This window comes from Anarhichas minor, unplaced genomic scaffold (assembly GCF_050575085.1).
Source record: "Anarhichas minor isolate MPS153535 unplaced genomic scaffold, ASM5057508v1 ptg000007l, whole genome shotgun sequence".
Taxonomy (NCBI): Eukaryota; Metazoa; Chordata; class Actinopteri; order Perciformes; family Anarhichadidae; genus Anarhichas; species Anarhichas minor.
This window is the reverse complement of record NW_027466453.1, coordinates 14022679-14044973: the sequence shown is the minus strand read 5'-3', so window position 1 is coordinate 14044973 and position 22295 is coordinate 14022679. Positions and strand designations below refer to the sequence as shown.

Below are 22295 nucleotides of genomic sequence, written 5' to 3'. Positions count from 1 at the left end.
CTGAGTGAAACTAAATTACTGAGACGATTGAGTCAAATTCTCTGTAAGTTTTCCCTCATTGTCGACTGCCATGTCAACACTGAGGGTCAGACTAAATATAAGAAAATATTGTTGTTAAGGAATTGGTACACCCACTAGTTCACTGTGATACCACACAGACATCATTTCTACGTCAAAAGTATTCAGTGTCTTGATGTTGTTTGATGACATTGCTGTACTCTCTCTTTAAAAAAAAGAAAAGGGACTTTTTAATGTTTTTTATTACCATTTATTTCTGGACTCTGATTATAAAATTAAAATAAAATGTTTACAGTGAAACTGGATTAACCCAACAAGCAATACAGGGGAGAAAATGACAGTTACAAATCTCATGATGCAGTGTGGTCGGTAGTTAAGTTCAGCCACCAGGTTTTAGTGGTGGCCTGATGTAATGCCACTGATGTAATGGCCTCTATGATCCCTCTTTTCTTTCTATTTTTTTTCAATTATTATTGCATTAAGTTATTATTTTTCTTGCACAGTAATAAGAAAGGAACTGATAATTGTGCAAAATGATGCCCGTCCCTATTTATGGCCCATCTGTGTGTCCGCATGTTCCATGTTCTTGCATCATTAAGTGGCACTTGCATTGAACAATGCATGAACAAGCATAATACATTCCACTACCATCAATCGTTAATTAATAACAACACACCTTTACTAAACTTTAGGACAGCCTATCCCAGGGGAAGAGCACTCTGACCTTTAGGAGACTAGAGGACCCCACCAGAGATGAGCAACACTGGACTTTGGTTGGAATGCACAAAATACAAACCAGTTTTATTTGTTTTTTACAGAAAGGAAAGAAAAAGATTAACAAAAATGAATACCAAAAAATCGATGTAAAAGTTAATACAAAATGTCAAATGTCAAGAGTATGAACCCTCCAGAAGTCATCCAAAAAAGGCCAAAAAGCCTCGATCCTTTGCTGTCTCCTATATATACGCTTCTCCTTGGTGCTTCCTGCAACCTCTAGGTCCATATATGGTAGACAACAGATCATTCTCAAATCATTGGACGGAACAGTCCTAATAGTCTTATCACTTCTGACAGACCTACTTTTTAGGGTAAACAACCCCCCCTTTGTGGAAGGTGTGTAGTGGGAACTTGTGATCCATGCAGCTGACTGCCTGCACCTATGTCCTCTTCTTCTGAGACATTAAGAACTACTTATTGTATATTCCCATGTTCTACGCTTTAAGGATAAAATGTATATATCGGTGTGTCTGTTACACAGATAAAGCACTTCTTATGCTTCTCTAACTTTACGGCCTGAAGCAGGATGTTCCAGTACACAGGCCCCATTGAACAGGATGTCTCTCTAACTAACTGATTAGTTTCCTGAGTTTACAGCCTTTCTCTCCTGGTGACTGTCAATCATCCTGTCAGAGTGGGTTCACTAAAAGTTCACTTATTTCATTAGTTTTAACAAACAGTCACCACTACAAGCACGTATGATTATATTTTGGTAAATGATAGAAAGTCACACATTAAATCAAAATCATTGAACCATCCCTAAACAATATGGGATTACATGTAACGAGTATATTGATATCTGAAAATACAACTCTTAGCTTGATAATAAACAATAGATCGTAACTCATCATAGACAATGGAAAGACAATAGAGGATAAACAACTTGTATGAAATACAAACAACACATTAAGATAGGACCTCCTGTCTGGCTCGAGGTTACAGGGGTCATGTTTCATACATGCCAGTTTAGGTGTGAATCTACAACACGCCTAGAAGACTAAATTGTGTAAGTGTCAGCCAGATGCTCAAACCACAGGATGCTGCCTTAACGCTTTTTGGGGTCTCGCCTCTCGCTCCTCAGGCAGAGAGGTGTTAATCATTTGGTGTATCAATTATTTTAATTGCAGAATAGAAAGATGGGTTTCTAGGGTGTAGTGTGTCTCGGACATTCTTGGTGGACACTTCAACAATAGAAAGACGGTCAGATCATTCTTTGAAAATTAAACATACAGTACGTACTGTGATCAAGGTTCAGGATTTATGTTAAACACCCATAAAATCATTGGAATGTCAATTAAAATTGGACTATAAACGTATAGAAATCAAGAAAAAAATGTTAAATCATTAAAACAAAATGTATCTGGGACATCATAGTGGACCGGTCTCTAAGACCTGTACCCCCCACACATTTTCTGTCTGCATCTGATCATTAATCATTTAAAAGCAAAAATGTCCTACAAAAGATAGAAAATATAGAATTTCTATGTCTTTCACAACAAGCTAATTCAAAGTACATATCAAAACAACACTCAAAGAGAACCTGGATAAGATGAGTTGACAAAAATGGTTGAGACCAAATCCAGAGGCCTCACGTCTCTAACCAGCGTGCATGCAGGGCTCTTCAGTTGGTTGTCAGCTGTGCAGCTGCCGGGCTGGGCGGATCAGCACTAGTGTAATAAAAAGCATCGTTAGCATTCTTCAGAGCAGCTCAATCTGGAGGCATTATGTAGATATTTTAACGACAGTTTTACCAAATTAGTGGTTCTTGATCTGGGCTTCCCTGCAGTTCTTTGTAGTGTTTATTCACCTTCAGAAGCTCCGATGTAACGTCTAAAAAACAAAAACATAATGTTAACATCAAGTTCACTTTTGAAATTTGTTGACCTATTAATTTCTATCAAATATTTTGAGTAATTTTAGTGTCATCATATTATTATTTTGTAACGTTGTCTTTACCTGGGATTGAGACACCATCTGTCTTGAGCGATAGCTCGATTGATTTCTGCATTGTATTTTCCAGATCTTTCAGGATGTCATTCTAAATTAGCATAAAAATCTTTATCACTCACACACAAAATGTGTCTTATAACAATAGCTGAATGTGTTTGAAAGGGCCTGCAGTGTGTTAGTAGCAAAAGCAGCATTCAACAAGAGGCATATTCCACTTGATTATATATATGATGACCTAGAATTGTAGATAAAGATAAGCAGCACAACATGTTTTACTATTTCCTCATCGTACGAAGCATTATAAAATGTTACAAACCATCAAGTCCCTCAGCTGTTTCAACATATCAGCTTTAGCTTCCTGAAACATGACGTTTTTTGGATCAAGAACGTGCTTCCTAATAGTGTCCCTCATATTATTCAGCATGCCCGTTCCATTCATTTGTTTTGCTTCTACAATAAAACAGAAAACTTTAGTTAATTCAATTTGGTTATAATTACATTCTGCACAATTATGATGAATAATGTGCATTTTTACAGTGTCAGGTTTTATATGTGATGATCTTTATCGTACCGTCATAGCATTTCTGCATGTTTGTCTCAATTGTTGTCGTCAGACTGCTGTAGATCGTTTTCTTACGTTCGCGGATGATTTTGTTGAGTTTTGTCTTAATCTGTTCTTCCTAAGAGAGAGAATATGAATCGTAGATCCACATATTTTAAATAAAATTAAGGTAATAATATACAAATATGAATCCCCCCCCCCCCCCCCACCCAGACTTTACCTGAAAAAGGAGTAAAATATATAATCAGATTTTCAGAGTAGGACCAGGTGAGGGTGCACATATACGTATATATTTTTCCTACTAATGTCAGACCACCTCAGAATCTCCAGTACGTTGTCATGAATATGGTCAGGGTCATCAGCTTTGCAGCAGCAGTTCATTTTTCAAAGGGCGTCTCCAGTTTGTACTGAATGAATTACCTTGTTGTTGAAATGTGCTATACAAATACATTTGCCTTGCCTTGCCTTGATTTTTACTGTATTGATAGACTTCTTCATAAACAGTGTATATATGTTAACAGCTAAAACATCTATTTAATTTATTCTCAAAAGTTTAGTCTTCATGTCTGCTGAAGCCTTTCTGATCTGGACTAATAGCTTAATAAAGACTAACGGTACTATTCTCCTCTTTTACCTCTGTATTGAGAAATATCAGTTGCAGTTCGACATCTTTGAACTCTGTCTTCTCTTTCATCATCTTCGTGTCAAGTAAAAATGAATTGAGGACTCCGTTGAAAGGTCCACATTTTTCTTCATTTCTGAAACATGTTAACAAGTTAAAATGTTTCATAAACGCATCATTGACAAGTTTGTATTTCAATAATGTAATTTGTATGTATGCATTAAATCACATAACTTGTATAACTGTATAATGTACAATCTGTTAATTCTAGACATTATCCATAGTTTGTACAATTAGCCTGCTCAGGGTTTTATGTCTTTATTAAGTAATTTCTTACGGGAAGGTCTTCTTGAATTCCTCATCAATGCTCTCAGTCAGACATGAAGATAACTTCATATTGAGGTTTATTTTTTCCCCCTTTGTTGTCTTGTGGATGCCATCGTGCTCTACTATACACTTCAGTGTCCCGTGGAAACCACTTCCTGACGTATCCTGAAAAAAAACAGAAACATTTTTAAGACATTCAAATGAAGTGCAAAATCCGTTGTAATGATGTTGTAATAATTCAAATACGTACAGGATCTATCACCGACTCCAAGATGTTTTCACATGAACTTTTCGATTTTTTAACCCCCTCACTGAGGCACTTTTCAAAAGCCCGATAAGTCGTTTTCATTGGTTTCCTGACTTTATCAAGTTCATTCCTCATCTTTTGTTGAAGGACTTTGTACATATCTGTCTTCATGTCATCCTGAAATCAACAACAACACATTCAGTATTCAAAGCAATGAAACCATTCTGCTACTTGACTGAGTTTTCTTGATTAATTCACATTCATACAAAATGTTGATTTTGAGTTAGACCATCCTTTAATTACTGTCATTATGCAGCCTCTCTGAAGCAACACAAAATCAGGAAAACAACTAACCTGATGATAAAATTGTATGTATGGATGACATAACATCAGTGGTGTATAAAGTACCCAAAAGCCATACTTGAGTAAAAGTAAAGATACCTTACTGGAAAACTACTCCAGTAAAAGTAAAAAGTCACCTATTAGAATACTACTTGAGTAAAAGTCTTAAAGTATCTGATATTTATTGTACTTAAGTATCAAAAGTAATTTTCTGATATTAAATGTACTTAAGTATTGAAAGTAAAAGTACAAGTAAATGCTGTTAATAAAAAAAGCAAAGGGTCAGAATTTTGAGAATTATGAAGTTTATTCTTTTAAGTGCTGTGGCACCATGAACAAGGACAAGAAGTTGTGTTGAAAATAAGGGTTGGCTGTGATCCATACTAAAGCAGCACCGAAAGTAACAACCCAGTCATTACTGGAAACTGAAAAATGTCTTGTTCATCTTCAAAAGAAGTTGGTTTTCAAAATTGCGAGAATTCAGTCTCGCTCTTCTTGGGCTGAAGACTAGTCCTGCGATGCTAAATAGGCTTTCACAGGCCGCTGAGGCAGGTAGAGGTGTGTTCAGCTACACAGACAGCTTGCACACAGCTGGGAAGGATTTCAGCAAGTGCATGTGATCTGCTGAACAGGCCAAGTATCCATCCAGTTGTTTGGTGCTGTCTTGTGCTTGAGACGACCGCAGGGCAGAGAAGAAGTCATCTTCATCAGATGAACTGGACCTGGTGGCATCACCTAGCTGCAGGGAAGGTTCTTCCATGTGCTGCTTGATGTAGTCCATTCCTGAAATATAGTGAGGGTGAAAATATAAATGATAGGATTAATACAACTTTCTAACATATCATGACCCAAACCTAAGGTTTTGTACAAAATAGTTTGTTTTAATTTGAGGTTTATACATTTAGTTTCATGCACTGTCCATGCATCCATAATTGATTTGTCAATATTACAAAGAGTCAAAATGTACACCCATACACTTATTTTTCACTATCCCCATGTTGTCTTACCCATTCTGATTGTGTCATCATCCTTTGTCCAAGTTGTTCGGAATTTTGGAAGAAGAATCGCAGCTGCGATCAACTCAGGGTCTCCTGACATGTGGCCAAAACGATTCTTTATTCCCACCTGTAGAGCATCCACCAAAGGCTTGCAGTACTTCAATGGCAACTTGACTCTGTCAAGTTTGGCGGTCAGCAGGTTGATTGTTGGAAGTAGCCACCCCATGTGGGCATTTGCCTCTGCTTGCAAGATGTTGGTTGCCTGGGCGACTGGGCTCATGACAGCGGCATACTCTGTGAGGAATGCGAGTTCAGCTGGATTGAACCTGTGATGAAAACAAAAACAACAACACCGTTTTATAACACTATATAACCATTTCATGAGATTCAAAAAAAAATTGCTGGATGAGTAATTAACTAAAATGGATCAATGATAAGTGGAAGTTGGGATACAATGTGAAACAGTTATTAGTGCCCAAGAAAGGGTGGGGAAACATATCCACAGTTCTAGAGATATTCAAGATATTATGTTCAATTATGATGAAATAATAAAACATGCATAATTCTTACTTACATCGGAACCTTTAGGTCTGTGCAGAGGACTCTGATGGTCCCCTCTCCCTTGTCTTTGATTATCCTCAGCAGTCTTTCCACTGCCAGGAACAAGGAGTTCCACCTGGTAGCATTCGGGCGCAGCAGTTGGAGGGAGCAAGCATCTTCAACAGTTTCGGCTGCAAGTGTTGATCTTCCACATTTGTTCCAAAGTGCATTACACTTGCCAAATGTTGAACGGTACACTTTCTTGTATGCCTCAGTGGATGTTGCTTTCTGGGCATCAACCGTAGCTATTAGGTTGAGTAGGTGACAAGCACAGCGCTGGTGCTTCGGGAGCTGGAACTCCAAACCATCATCTTCATTCAGAAGCGCTGACACATCAACGAACTCCACTTCTTCACCCCCCTCTTGATCCTCTTGATCCTCTCCTGGTTGAGATGCATCACCATCACTTCCGACTGCATTGTTGTTCTCATCTTCACCAAAAACTTGGAAAGCTTTTATGAAGTTAGAGCCGTTGTCTGTTGTTGTTCTCTGAATCTTCCCACGAATTTCGAACTCGGAATGGATGTCATTCAGGGCGTTTGCCAACACATCAAATGTGTGCGAACCTCTCAGTTGTTTACAGGCTAGGGCTGCTGAGCATCTTTTGAGACTGTCAGGGTCAATCCAATGGGCAGTAACACCAATGAAGCTCCGCCTTCTGACAGACCAGCAGTCAGTGGTGGTGGCGATATGGTCAACTCCCCTCATGGCCTCAGTCACCGCCTTCTTCATTCCCTTTGAGGCGTCATCAATCATGGAGCGCAGGGTCAGCCGTGTCATAATTTTTGCATTAGGCTGCAGTTGCTTCACAAAATCTCTAAATGGTTCTTGTTCAACAACACAGAATGGCTGGAGCCCTTGAACCACATACTTCACGACAGCTTTGTCAATGGACCTCTGAGACACAGTCAAGGTGTTCACTAATGTGGTCTGCTTGCTGGTGGAGGGAGTCTCAGGAGCCCTTTTTCTCTTTGTTGATGTCAGCTCTCCATATTTTTTAAGGTGGTGTACATGCTTTCTCTGAAACAGTGAGAGAAAGACATTTTGTAAGCATAACAACTTTAGCTAGCCCCACTTGCATGCATCTCCAACTCCGACTCGGTTCAAATCGTAATGCTGCGCTCTCGCGGCTCCGGTCAATCCTATGGTGTAGTGGCTAACGTTAACGCTAGCTAATTTAACGGTAGCTAACTTAATGTTAACGCCAACGCTAGCTAATTAAGTTAGCTAACGTTAGAGTTAACGCTAACGCTAGCTAGCTAGCTAACGTTAACGCTAACGTTAGCTAACTTAAAGCGCTGCAATGATTATAGCTGTTGACTCAAATCAACAAAATCTCACAACTGTCAACACTTCCTCAGCTCACTAACTCGCTAGCGATCTGTCTACTACACTAATTGTCTCATTTGATTTACGATAGCTAGGGAACTTTAGCCTAACATACACTATATATAGCTAAATTAGAAGATCAAACCCCCCCCCCCCCCCCCCCCCCCCCCGCCAAAGATATACTCCAATCCTGTGGGAAACACTGCTAGATATCTTAACAGGTCTATGCTAATTATGATAACTAAACATTAACGTTGCGGCTCATGGGATTCATCTTAATTTACCTCAATGTGTTTCCTGAGGTTGGATGGGGAGTTTTTGAATGCCAATATTTCGGTAGCTTTCGGTAAGCATAAGAGGGGCACTTCATCCGGTACGAAGAATCTTTCACTCCAACATAAGAAAACATTCCTCGCAAATATGGCCACGGGTGTTGGTCTTCGTCACCACTGCCGTTTGTTGCGGGAGTAGCAGGTGCTTCCATCATGAAATCAGTCATCGTCTACTCATGTAGCTAGTCGCTCGCTAGCTAGCATCCTGGGCATCACTGGGAATCAAAAAACCGCGGCTTTGAGAGCACTTGTTTACAATTGCACATTAACGTGATTAACCAATGATTTAACTCGCATCTAGGTCCACGTGATTCGCCAAAGCTGCTTGCTTGCAGTCTGTGTTCCACCACAGTCCCCGACGTTCGTCTCATGATTCATTTTTTTTCTAAAGATAGATTTGATTTTGTAGCGAGTAACTAAGGTTTCAGGGGAAATGTATCGGAGTAAAAGTATCCGTTTTCTTTGCAAAATGTAGTGAAGTAAAAGTAGAAGTCATCAGAAATATAAGTAGTAAAGTAAAGTACAGATATCCAAAAAAACGACTTAAGTACAGTAACGAAGTATTTCTACTTCGTTACTATACACCACTGCATAACATGTACGTAGTCTGTCTTTGACTTTACCATATTTTCACATGGATGATTGAAGACAAAGAAAGAGATTACATTTCTTGATCTTACCCCTCCTCCACGGCTGGCCCCTTGAATCAGAGAGAGAATCCCATGAGCTCCAGACACATAGTTTAACGTCTCTGAGTGACAGTCATTGAGATCCTGCAGAGTTTTCTGAAGTTTGGGTATTTCTGTAAAATAAATGTAGTTTGCATCTTAAATAGTTACAAAACATACTTACATTTTATTGCCATAATCCAATTAGTCATTCTTGTTTGTTTTATTAAAGTAAAGTAAATCTAAATGTGCTCATATATGAAGACTTCACCTACCAGTGTCGTCTGGATCTAGATAGGTTTTTTGTAGAAACTCGTGGGAGCTCACTGTGAACACTTTGAGACTTTGATCACTGAAATGTTTCTGAAAAGAAAAAGTTTTGGTTTTAAGGAATGCTTAGAGTTGTAGACAATCTTTATGTTATACTTTCTGTCTATAAAACTCACCTTAACCTTCTTTAGTTTGCTGAATTCTTCTCTCACTTCTTTCTTGGCTTGATCGTTTGTTTTCAATATCAAAGCACGAGCACCAGCTGCTGAACTAAATGAAAATATTTGCATTATTTTGCACCTCAAACAGTATTTGGAGAACTGAAACCTCAAATTATTTTTTTGCATCCACAATAAAAGTCTAAATGATCTCCTTTGAACCTGTAACTATCGAATCCACCATTTATACTGAAACGTGCATCACTTTATTTTACAGGTCCGTGATCTAATAGGAAGTTTTCTGGAAAGAACTGTCATTTATAACCATAGAGACAAAGTTACAGACTACTATTTCAGTTTAGTTAGTTGTGTTGAGTGTGTGAGCAGTTATTGATTTCTAAAGGAATTTCTTTGAAAGAACTGATAAAACCGATGACAAGCATTAAGAATGACTCTATAGAAATAGACAATCTACTCGCTGGTGGTCTTGTTTTCTCATGTAGGTCATATAGAGACATCAGTATTATTATTGACACTGTTTCATAAACACTTCAAAAGTCCTCACAGTTCCTTTAATATATATGTATATGTACTTTTGGCATCTTAAATCACTTACTGATCTTTTGGTTTTGTAACATCAGACTTGGTGCAGATAAAGTGAATGTGCTGACACTGGCCACCATTTCCCATGAAGCTAGAGGCACTTTCCAGGATCTCCCAGGCTTCTCGCTCTGATGCAGCTCGATTCATTTCAGTTACGATCCACACAGTGGAACAACTTCCAACGAGCTGAAGGGACATGACAGCAAGTTAATTATGATGGTCATCAGTACTTTGTAATAACATGATGTCACAGTTTGCAAATAACACAGTAATACACTAAACAGCATTGCATGTGATGAATTACCTTTTTCCACATCTCGTTCCTGCTCTTGTTACGGTCCCCATTTCCAGGAAGATCCACAAGTGTGACGTGCTTCAGAAGATCATTATTTGGCACCTTGATAGTCACACACTTCACTAGTGGCCAATACCACCTCTTTATGTCTTTACCTTCTCCATCTTTTAGGTTACTTCTTGTGTATCTGACTAATTCTGCAGATAGCTCTTCAGCCTGCAATAAATAATAAAATGAGATTAATGCAACGTAAGAATATTTCATTCATATGCACAGACTCCAACTTCAAACTGCTTTACAAATTGCACAAAATAATTAAAACAGGAAAATATATAAAAGAAGAGCAATTAAGTTACCCCATCATTGAAACAACAAAAGCAAAAAGCTAAATTTGGATCAATAAATATGAAATACTAAACCGGAAGTGGACACAAAAGAGCAATTTTGGGTGACAATTAGGTTTTAAATTGATGACGATCAGATTTTGACAGTGCCTAAGATTATCTAGGTCATAGCAAGTATGTTTATCATCGTAGCATAATGCAGCTTCCCTGTGTTTCATGTTGACCTTTGACAGTCAGCAGACCCCGGTCTGATGATTACGTGTACATGAAGGTTCATATGGATAGAGCATGTAAGAAACATAATGTGGTCCTAAAAATATATATTAAAATCAATCAGATAAAGATTCAAGATGTGCAATAATTCTATATCTTTCATTAATGGCACCAAAGACAATCACCTCAGTTCTGTCTGTATTTAACAAGAGAACAATTTCAAGCCATTGATTTTTTCAATGCAGTGACAAAGTGAGTCGATGGTACCACGGCCTACCAGTGAAAGAGATAAAAAGGGATCATAAATAGACGGGGGTCAAGTACTGATCCTTGTGTTTAAATTACATTACAATCATTTAGCAGACGCTTTCATCCAAAGCAACTTACAATTCAGATTCTATCACATTTCTACACCGTAGGCACAGCTACAGGAGTAATTTTGGGGTTAAGTGTCTTGCTCAAGGACACATCGACATGCGATGGAGTTCGAACCGTTGATCATCTGATTGAAGGACAGCCCCGCTATCCACTTGGGCCACAGTCACCCACTGTTTAGTTACTGGTTCTCCAAAAGTCATGCTAACCTGCTGGGAAGTTGGGTTGCTGATTGAGATAAAATAATTACTATTACTATTACCAGCTGAACTAAAGTGTGAACAAAAGCAGTGTTGAGATTTAATAATACAAGATGTCATTTAATCTTAATGTAAAATGTTTGGGCACAAAGACGGAGGAAAAATCCTGATTGGATGTTAAAACAGTTCTATAAATATATTTAGTTACTGGTATACAAACTTCTTTATGATTTTTCTATAAAGAGGACATTTTCTATGGGTTTGTAGTTATCGAGGACAGGTGCATCAAGGCCACTCTGTTTTAAAGTAGAAAGTTTCACATACTGATTTTACTTTTACATTCGTTGAACTAAACCAACCTGGAATGGCTAGGCAGCATGCATATTACATAAACCTCAATAACATTTCCCTCTGTCAGACAGACAAGAAGGCTTCTTATGAAGTGATACAAGATTTTTACTCTTACTTACTGTTTTGACTGTCAAAATCTTCCTCTTGGAAAAGAGAATTTCTGGGATCTCTTCGAAATATTTGCAATCTATGAGGTCATCAGGAGATTTCTTTTTCCAGTCTTCTCCATACAGCGCTGACAGCTTTTCAACTATGTCCGGACGATCATCGTCATCTTTCTGATTACTTTCCTGATCCACATTATTCCCAGGGAAATTTTTAGAGAAACACATCTCATCTTTCCACTCCTAAATAGAATTTAAAAAAATACCTTTAACTTGGTTAAATTACATGGCATACCTTTATAAATAGCTTCAAGTAAACAAACATATTCAACTCATTTTACCTCTTTTGTAATGAACTCAATGTTTGCCTCATATGAGTCCTCCATGTTAGCCTCCACTTTAATCATGACTGAGGTACATGCTCGGAAGTTTCCAGAGGGCAGGAGATCCTTCACTCCAATGACAGCATTTATCAAATAGCTCTTTCCAGCCCCGGTTTTGCCAAAGACACCGACCACCTCCCTCTTGTCTGTCTCCAAATCACTGATTTTTTTCCTGTTGTACAAGAGTTTATGTGTGGGTTAATTCACTGGTTTTAAAAACATAAAAACACTGAAAGAATGTGTTAAAATCAGAAAGAGATCCATCTTCAGTAGAAGTAATTTGTTGTAAATTAACTAAAATGTTCACCTCACGACTGTATCCCTTAGACCAGGGGTTGGCAACCTTTACTATTCAAAGAGACATTTTGCTCAATTTTCCACCAAATAAAATTTGTCTGGAGCCGCAAAAGCTATTTGATATCACAGCTTAAGTTGTATATATAGTTATATTATTTATACAAATACTATAGTTTGTTGTATTTATGAAAATATAGAACAAGAATAAAGGCAATTCTTGACATTGTGTTGCTATTTCACTTGTTAGAACAATATAAAACTCTTATGAAGAGGAGAGTTTGCTGCAGCAGTTGAGAAATCGCTCTTTGTCGCTCATCTCCAGCGTGACACTTTTCAGCAAATGCTGTGTGTTTGTTCTGGAAGTGTCTTTCAACATTACATTTTTTGCACATATCAAGCATACAGGTAAGCCAGCATCGTTGGCAGTGAAAGCAAATGAATACGTCCACGCAGAATTAAACTCTCTATTTTCCTCCGTGACTTTTCTTTTTTGGGATTTAGCCATTGATAGTTTACCGAGGGCGGGGGTCTGCAAATCATGATTAGCCACCTGCAGGGAAAGGCTCTTGACAGGTGTAATAGGATGTGACGCACATTTTAGTTGACAAAATATTAAAACATTTTTATTTACGGTCAGGTATTACTGACCTTGTTGTCTTTACTAGCAGCTGTTGTCCAGTTAAAGTCTGCATGTTTGCGGAGGAAGCAGCTGTTATTGGAGCGATTAGCGATTAGCGAGCAGCGTGTCCAGCGGCGTTATCAGACCTACGGAGCGGCCGTCTGAAGTCACGTTAGCGGCTTTGAGCAACCAATCCACTTCCTGTTTACACCGGCACCCACCCGCATGCCCACTGTACGTGAATAGTCACGTGTTATTCGATTTCAGGCGTTTATGTCTGGATGGAGATCATCTAGAAAACGATGCTGAAACGCCGTGTGGACGGAGATCGTTTTGAAACGTATTAGTGTGGATGTAGAGTCAGGGAGCCGCAACAGAGGGGCTGAAGAGCCGCATGCGGCTCCGGAGCCGCAGGTTGCCGACCCCTGCCTTAGACAAACAGTCAAGTTGCAGTTTACATCCATGTCTTTCCAAAATGTCATCACTTCATCATTTTATCCTATTAGACATTTGTGTGAAATTGGCTGAATTCTTCAGTTATGATCAAAAACGTGTTTTGTGAGGTCACAGTGACCTTGATCTGTGACCACCAAATTCACTGGATGTCTGGCTCAACACTATCAGTCTTAAATCTCTTAGTGAAACTGGCCTCTGGTCAGCAGTGGAACCAGGCCCGTATAACATATTAATATGGAAATTTTAATAAACTTTAAACTTACATCAGGAACTTGTTGAGCTTGTTGTCTTCGTGAGGTATTTTCTGACTGACACATCTCATGATGTTTTTCACATCAGACAGTATGATTTCTTCTGTCAGAGTGAAAGTAAAGAACTGTTCAGCAGGAACCATGAACCAGTGAATCAAGTAAGCGGTAATGCACAATGAGGAGAGCATGAGGGAACTTTCTCTGCCATACGGCAGCAAATGAGAGTATTTTCTGTGGCCAAGATATAGAAACACACATTTGCTATGTAAGTAAGCCAAGTAAAAATGTTATTACATTAAAACGTTAACCCTATAGTAAGTTGTAGGTTGCCATTATTTGTAAAGTATTATAAATACCTGAGTCTGATCCTGGTTTGTCGGCAAGTCTTTGTTTTTTAGTTGGTGGTTGACATTGGCTGGACTCGCCCTGAAGATCTGACTTTCTCTTTACTTTTTGGATATTTTTTGTTAGAAAAAAAAAGCAAAAACAAAAGTTTGTTGCATCTGCCTCTCACAATATTTAAACATGTTCTCGATATAGTTTCTTAGTCAAAGTAAGATATTACCACCTTAAAAAACTTCAATGAACACTACATGTAACCAATAAGATAAAGTGTGTCTCACCTTTATCACTTGTGTCACTGGTGGATGGACGACCCTGAGGGTGAACATGAACATTTGTGTCTTAAATCAATACTAAGTGGCCAAGTACAAGTTTGAGCATACATTGAAAATATGATCTATATAATTATAATAAATTCCTTATGATACCTGAGTGCTTGAAACTTTATTCAACTTACTTCAGCAGATGAATCAACTGTTTCTGGATTTGCTGTGTTTTGTTCCTTCTAGTGACGAATGACAATAGTTGCAAATCCACAATAGTAAATAAATCCTAAAATTCTAGCACATGCTATTATTGTTAATGAGATATTATTATCAATTATGTGTCAAGAAAACAGAAGTCTGTGCTCCTATAAATTATAAATACAGTATTTGTGTATATTGTGTTCACAGTACAGAACGTTACCTTTAACATCTTGAGTCTCTCCTCTAATTTTGACCTTGGTCCCATTTTTGGGATCAACTCTGTGATTTGTTGATCATTCAGAAGGTAAAGACTTTCTGTGTCAATTTCATGTTCTGGAATTAACAAGAAGAATTGCCAGGATTAGTCAGAACTGATCAATCCCATTTTCCTAAAACGATGTCTGTCAAGAATATGTCAGCATTGTACTGAAGAACAACATTGCAGCATTTTTCATAGTTATTTTAGTTCTGTAGATGCTTATACGTTTCAGTATTGTTAGGTCATATAAACACTGTATAAAATATGTGCCCAAAAAAAGAGGCATGGTAATACTTTACCTTCAAATATTGGTATCAACTGGCTGAGCTTCCATTCAGTTAATTTATTACGAACAAAATCATCCATGACCACGAACGGCAACTGGAAGGTAAACAAATAATCATGTTTTAAATCAACCACTGCAACTTGGGAGAGTTACATTTCACTGAAGGAAAAGAAGTTATGAAACTTCTATTATCAGACTCAAGGAAATAGCAAAGATTCAAAGTTATTGAATATTATTTCCAATAATAATTCACTCAAATGTATTAAAAACACATTTGTATCAAAACAACAGTTGTAGTACAACAAGGAGGAGCCCATTGTTGTATGAAGTGATTTTGGTCACACTACACTATAAGAGTGAATTTATTGAAAATATTTCCCAATAAAAATTCACCATAATTAATCAAAAGCATTTTTTTTATCAAAGTAACAATGGTAGTACAACAAGGAGAAGCCAATTGGTGAAATAAGTGATTTTGGTTACATTACATTGCATGACTGTGAAGCTATTGAATATTGTTGTAGTATGTATTTTCCGCATTGCACTTTGTAGACGGTCCCTGCGCACTCGTCTCGCATCCGGCCGCTCATTGAGACCAATGCCGTTTGTCCAGCTCGGAGGAGCCCGAAAGACGGACCGTTATAATTAAATTAAGGTTGTAGGTTGTTGTCTACCTCACTACGGTTACAGAGAGGTATCGTTTGTATTTTAGCAACGTTTCGATTTATTGAACCGGGAAGTCCAAATCTTTGAATATCTTTCCAACTTTACCTAACCCACCCGGTTCTGTGAATAAACCACTGCAGCACCAGGCCTGTTTAAATACTCGAATGCAGGGTGCGTCGCCGTCAGCATACGTTACGTTTACGCAATCTCCCATGTAGCGTTAGATATCTGGCAATATGTTGTTTGTCCCCAAGAGTACCAACTTTTCATCAAGTCGGGATAAGGGCACTTCATTCATTAAATTCTAGCGTGTAACTTTACAGCCTTTTGTTTGTTATTCACGGAGGAGATCTTCCGGCTTTCAAACGGTCAATAAGAGATTAAAAGAGAAAATGTAAATAAGAATCACCCGCGGTGTTTGATTTCCTTAACATCATAATATTAATTCCAACGGTTACCTGTAGCGTGTAGGCAATAGATGTAGATCGATGTGGGTGCTGCAGGTTTCAAGCGGGCGGAGGAGTCCTTTGTTGTCAAAAGTTGACCGACCCCAAGTTGATTTCTTGTTCTCAAACTCCTCCCATGATGAATCTCCCTACTTAATTATATATTTATTTTATTCGTTCTTATGAAAATTGTCGACACAAGATCGTGTGGGTAAAATTATGTATAATTTACCTTTTTGAGCCTCAAACTGTTAAACAACATGTTTGAAGAGAAATGCCTCTACGGTTGAACTAAATACTGACAACTGAAACATTAAAGGGAGGAACGGTTGTGTAAGGGGGACACAAGCCTAACAGGCTGGAAACCACTGTTTTAATATTGAACATTACATTTTATGAGTTTATCAAATATTTTAATGTAAAATCTTACTCTGAAAAGTAACTAACTTCAGCTGTCAGATAAGTGTGCTGGTGTATGAAGTGTAGTATTCCCCTCTGAGATGTAGTGGAGTTGGATGTACGAAGTAACTTAAAAAGGAAACAGTGCCTCAAAATAGTACTGAAAGTACTGTACTTGGGTTAAATGTTCTTAGTTGATTTTCACCAGTGTTAAAACTACAGGAAGATAGGATATATATACTGTATATATATATATATATATTGAGAGAGAGAGAGAGAGAGAGAGAGAGAGAGAGAGAGACTACAATGCCAGGTCAGGCAATACCAGAAGTCCACTATCGTGCACTAAATCTTATAAAGTCCAGTTAGTGGATACTCACTTGTACTGTAAATATGTTTCTTCTGCATCTTGAATATGTTGCTAGAAATGTTTACAGTGAAAAATTCAGCCAAATGTTTGGCTAACTGTCTGTCTGCTGTTTGGTGCTGAGCAGGTAGTGTACAGTGGGTTTCAAGAGCTATTTATCTGAAAACAGCTCCTGCTGCAGCCGAAGATGATGCTCTGAGAGCGCTGAGAGTGAACCACAGCAGTAAAGTTGTGGCCGGACAGATGAACAATGAGCTGAAACTCACTGCAAAGCTCAAAGGATAAAAATCTGAAATACAAAATCCTTCAATTTGACTGTGACACTAGCCTGCGCCCACATTTATTGTACTGCTAGTGCACATTTTGCAGTATGTATTTACCATGGGTATGACTGTATCTGATACTGCTGTGACGCTTGTGTTTTAATATCTTAAGGAATTTGTGCTTTATCAATCACATTGCTTGATACAATAAAATAATACAATCAGTTGTTTGTTGTGCATGCATGTGGACATAATACACCCACTATAAGTTGTTCTTGCTGTGAACACCAGAGGGCAGTAGAGTCTATGTTTTGCTGAACAGATGTTTTGATTTATCTCCACAGTATGAGAGTATTATTGAACAATCTTACATTTAGTTTTTCACTTTTGAACTCTATGTATTCCACTCCTCTGGTGCTCTGGGTACTTTGGACTCTTTTATACTAACTGTCCCCTCACTGCACTGACAGAGATCACATGGTTTGGTGAGATTAACAGTTGCTGCAACAGAAAGACGAGAACAAATGACAAAGGCCTGAACAGGTTCATATGAGGAAGTAAGAGTCGGTGCTTGTTTTAATATTTTAATATAATATATTTATATGTATGCTGCAATCACAATTTCCCAGAGGAGCGATCAGGAAGTTTTAGGGTCGTTGTTTTTTTCCAGAGGAGTCGTTTGTGTGTTAAAATAATTTTTATTGTGTGCACACATCATTTGTAACTTACTGGTGCTCGTACAGATAATCAACGAAAGATGAAGAATACTGATGCGTGACAATAACAATTATGATATAGAATTTGTAACCTTAAAATTTTAACTGATAAACTTCTTCCAGAAACTGTTTGCATGACCTCCAGGTCACTAATGGTGCTGAGTGACAAACCCTCAATTTACCTCATGGCCAAGATCAACTCAGAGGAGAAAAACAAGCAGATTAATTACCCATCCTGACCATTTGAGCTAGTTTATTGATGCCTGATACCTGGTTTCTTTCAACAGACTCAGAGGAAAACACTGAACTCATGAGAACCACAAAAGAAACGTATTTGCTATTGAAATGTAGATTCATTTAGAGGTCATGTTTTATATGCAAACTACCTGAAAAGTACTATCTCAAAGTTATAAACAGGTTAGACATGGTTCATAAATGGTAAATAGACTTGTATTTGTACAGGTGTCATTTGATCCATTATCATTCACACCCATTCATCACATTCATTTATTTAGGGTTATTTAGGACATGGACTGGAGGATCCGATCCAACCGCTGATCTTTTGATTGAAAGACAACCAGCTTTAACTCTGAGCCACAGCACCCAGGTTAGAAATGGTTACAAGTAAAAGTCAGTGTTTATTAATACATTTGCAAATACACAATCCACTTCTGTGATCACAGTTGTTTTCAATGCTAACACACTAACATGACACATAAAGCACAATTACTGAGACTAACACTGTGAGAGCAAAACCTAAGGTCAAGTCTCCAAAACTCTAAACACATTTTCTGCTTTTCAAAGTGACACTTTTTGTCACACACTGCACACAGTTCACTACATGAGACACAGGACTCTCACATAAAGTCACTTGTCCTTTTAAAACACTGCCAATCAAAAGCCACAGCCATGGACCAATTGGCCAATACATGTGCCACCTGGTCAAACACCTAATAGCTTGATTGTCAACTAATCAATCAGGATGTAAGCGCTATACAGTTATTTTATGATTGCGTAAGCACAGTTTTAAAAACAGGGCTCATTTTGTCAAAACATAATTGTTCAGTAAATAATGAGAAACCAGATAGGCTGGTTTATTACTATCATCTAGTTCTATCACATTTTTGATATGAATTAACACACTTAGAAAAAAATATTATTTCACAGTAAGAAAGTTTTGTACTTGAACGTCAATAATCACCTTAATAATTATTATATATAGTATAGCTAAAAAGTGAATCTGTTTGTGCGCTGATATTCCTCCTATCGTGTGTACACATCATTTATAACTCCCTTAGATCAACAGCAGATTACTCACCAAAGCACAAAAACAAACTCATGCAAATAGTTTATCCTGAAGAGAAACGAACCTGAAGGCAAACAAGGTCAGCTACTTGTTGAAAGGTTTACTGGTGGCCTGATATAATGATGCTGATGTTATTGTCTTTGTGATCCCTCTTTTTTTCTATTTTTTTAAGTTCATATAGTGACTTAAGTTGTATTAAGTTATTATTTTACTTGGACAGTAATTAGAAAGGAAGTGATAAGAGTTGTGATAAACCTCTGGACCAAAAGCAGTATCAATGATGCCCGTCCCTACATGTGTGTCTGCATGTTCCTTGTTCTTGCATCAGTAAGTGGCAGTTTGAAGCATGAACAATCATAATACATTATATTACCATTAATCCTAAATGAATAACAACACACCTTTACCTGTTTGTACATGAAGAGCAATCATTATCAGGACAAACTGACAAATGGTTTGGAAATTTCCTACTTGTTTAAAGTTTCAAGAACATAAGGCTCCTGTGTGAACACACTTAACAGGTCTTAACTACTATGTTATAATTTATCACAGCTTTATAATATGTATAGTATTTCTGGTGTGTGTTACTAAACATGCTTGGGAACTGTGATGTAGATTTGTTTCAGGCAATTTAATTTTAGGTCAAATCTAAGACGAGAAGTTTTAAGTAAGAAGAATTTGAAAAGAACAAAGTTGGAAAATCATTTGTTTATCTCACAATAAAAGCTGATGTTAGTGAGAACATAAAGAAGCTTTTAGATCATTTTACAACATAAACGACAAAGAAGCCAAAGTACATGTGGCACTTTAACAGTGAACTTTATTGGCCAGTATACCATGTCAAATACATTCAATTCATTTAGAATCAGTGTAGATGAAGAAAAAACAATTGTTCAGTAAATAATGAGAAACTAGATAGAATGGTTTATTACTATCATCTAGTTCTATCAAATTTTTGATATATGAATTAACAAACTTAGAAAAATTATTTTGCAGTAAGAAAGTTTTGTCCTTGAGCATGATAGTGTTAAGGTGTAAAGCCTAGCTGCGTAACCGATACCCCCTCCCAGCTCCGAGTGAAGCACTGGAAGACGTCTTGTTCAGAAACCTCTGACCTAGGGAACGAACGCACCCCCCAAAATATACACGCGAGACCGTCTTAGCCTGCTTAGGGGGGAGAAAACCAGGATAACTTAATATCACGAGCCACCGCCGTATCTCTTGTTTCAGGCTAAAAACGTCGGCCTTCCCGACTGCCGGATATCAACAGATTTAGGTGTTTGTGTGAGCAATAGGTGTGGGAGGACTGGATGTACTCCAGGATGGACCCGCTCTAAAGGGCCACCGCTGGAGGAGGAACCCCGTGTGGTTGGGAACCTCGCTCGGTTATTAAGGGCAGCTTCAGGACCCTAGCCCTAACTTCCCCAATTTAGATGCCAATCTGACCCCTATTGCTTCCTAATACACAACATCTAACGTCTAAACATGATAATCAACACTGCAGCGTCACATATGATACATTAGCAGAGCTTCAAAATCAATCTGAGACAACCAAGTTAGTAAATCACAACAATATTGAACACCATCTTAACCTTAGCTTGTAGCAGGAAAGTCATTCAAATTTCTTGTGTAATTAATTTACTATTGTCAGCCTATCCCAGGGGAAGAGCACTCTTACCTTTAGGAGACTAGAGGACCCCACCAGAGATGAGCAACACTGGACTTTGGTTGGAATGCACAAAATACAAACCAGTTTTATTTGTTTTTTACAGAAAGTAAAGAAAAAGATTAACAAAAATGAATACCAAAAAAATCGATGTAAAAGTTAAAACAAAATGTCAAATGTTAAGAGTATGAACCCTCCAGAAGTCATCCAAAAAAGGCCAAAAAGCCTCGATCCTTTGCTGTCTCCTATATATACGCTTCTCCTTGGCGCTTCCTGCAACCTCCAGGCCCATATATGGTAGACAACAGATCATTCTCAAATCATTGGACGGAACAGTCCTAATAGTCTTATCACTTCTGACAGACCTACTTTTTAGGGTAAACAACCCCCCCTTTGTGGAAGGTGTGTAGTGGGAACTTGTGATCCATGCAGCTGACTGCCTGCACCTATGTCCTCTTCTTCTGAGACGTTAAGAACTACTTATTGTATATTCTCATGTTCTACGCTTTAAGGATAAAAAGTATATATCGGTGTGTCTGTTGTTACACAGATAAAGCACTTCTTATGCTTCTCTAACTTTACGGCCTGAAGCAGGATGTTCCAGTACACAGGCCCCATTGAACAGGATGTCTCTCTACTAACTGATTAGTTTCCTGAGTTTACAGCCTTTCTCTCCTGGTGACTGTCAATCATCCTGTCAGAGTGGGTTCACTAAAAGTTCACTTATTTCATTAGCTTCAACATACAGTCAACACTACAAGCACGTATGATTATATTTTGGTAAATGATAGAAAGTCACACATTAAATCAAAATCATTGAATCATCCCTAAGCAATATGGGATTACATGTAACGAGTATATAAAATTAAACATACAGTACGTACTGTGATCAAGGTTCAGGATTTATGTTAAACACCCATAAAATCATTGGAATGTCAATTACAAATTGGATTAAAAAGGTATACATAGAAATCAAGAAGAAAAAAATGTTAAATCATTAAAACAAAATGTATCTGGGACATCATAGTGGACCGGTCTCTAAGACCTGTACAGTGTGTAAACCACAATGCACCTGGTTTGAATCAGACTGGGGACCTTTGCTGCATGAAATCCCGCTCTCACCCCCCACACATTTTCTGTCTGCATCTTATCATTAATCATTTAAAAGAAAAAATGCCCAACAACACATAGAATCTCTATGCATGTCTTTCACAACAAGCTAATTCAAAGTACATATCAAAACAACACTCAAAGAGAACCTGGATAAGATGAGTTGACAAAAATGGTTGAGACCAAATCCAGAGGCCTCACGTCTCTAACCAGCGTGCATGCAGGGCTCTTCAGTTGGTTGTCAGCTGTGCAGCTGCCGGGCTGGGCGGAACAGCACTAGTGTAATAAAAAGCATCATTAGCATTATTCAG

The 22295-nt window shown here is 38.0% G+C and overlaps 2 protein-coding genes across 6 annotated transcripts in view; both read right to left on the bottom strand.

Annotated features, from left to right (window-relative positions):
- Positions 1-22295, bottom strand: part of LOC142944833 (nuclear GTPase SLIP-GC-like) — an 83519-nt gene that overhangs the window by 22019 nt on the left and 39205 nt on the right. For 2 of the 3 annotated variants that reach the window (XM_076085981.1, XM_076085980.1), the window contains exon 22: positions 20003-22260. The exons of the other annotated variant lie outside the window; for it this stretch is intronic. In XM_076085981.1, coding sequence (XP_075942096.1) covers positions 22215-22260 — 46 coding nt within the window. In that variant the 3' untranslated portion in view covers positions 20003-22214. Of the gene's footprint in view, positions 1-20002; positions 22261-22295 lie in introns of those variants that run through there. 3 annotated transcript variants of the gene reach the window in all.
- On the bottom strand, positions 788-21018 carry LOC142944831 (nuclear GTPase SLIP-GC-like). Of its 3 annotated transcripts, XM_076085978.1 has the most exons (22): positions 20887-21018; positions 15059-15140; positions 14721-14833; positions 14491-14538; positions 14315-14348; positions 14048-14140; positions 13704-13794; positions 12027-12240; positions 11701-11928; positions 10108-10314; positions 9817-9989; positions 9219-9312; positions 9048-9135; positions 8785-8906; positions 4507-4680; positions 4267-4421; positions 3942-4065; positions 3317-3425; positions 3062-3195; positions 2752-2833; positions 2547-2625; positions 788-2462 (listed from the first exon to the last, which is right to left on the bottom strand). In XM_076085978.1, the coding sequence occupies exons 2-22, from the start codon at positions 15123-15125 to the stop codon at positions 2417-2419; spliced, it is 2475 nt and encodes an 824-aa protein (XP_075942093.1). In that variant the 5' UTR covers positions 15126-15140; positions 20887-21018; the 3' UTR covers positions 788-2416. The 3 variants fall into 3 exon arrangements, with proteins under 3 accessions (XP_075942093.1, XP_075942092.1, XP_075942091.1); XM_076085977.1 differs by lacking the exons at positions 788-2462; positions 2547-2625; positions 2752-2833; ... (3 more) ...; positions 4267-4421; positions 20887-21018 and adding exons at positions 5853-6169; positions 6418-7463; positions 16170-16241 and having other exon boundaries at positions 4674-5628; XM_076085976.1 differs by lacking the exons at positions 788-2462; positions 2547-2625; positions 2752-2833; ... (3 more) ...; positions 4267-4421; positions 4507-4680 and adding exons at positions 5123-5628; positions 5853-6169; positions 6418-7463.

Coding starts and splice junctions, on each gene's coding strand:
- LOC142944831 (XM_076085976.1), bottom strand. CDS start 15,125: ATGGATGATTTTGTTCGTAATAAATTAACTGAATGGAAGCTCAGCCAG. Junction 9,136..9,218: donor GCAAACTAAAGAAGGTTAAG/GTGAGTTTTATA, acceptor TTTTCTTTTCAG/AAACATTTCAGTGATCAAAG. Junction 7,464..8,784: donor GGGCCAGCCGTGGAGGAGGG/GTAAGATCAAGA, acceptor TCACTGTTTCAG/AGAAAGCATGTACACCACCT.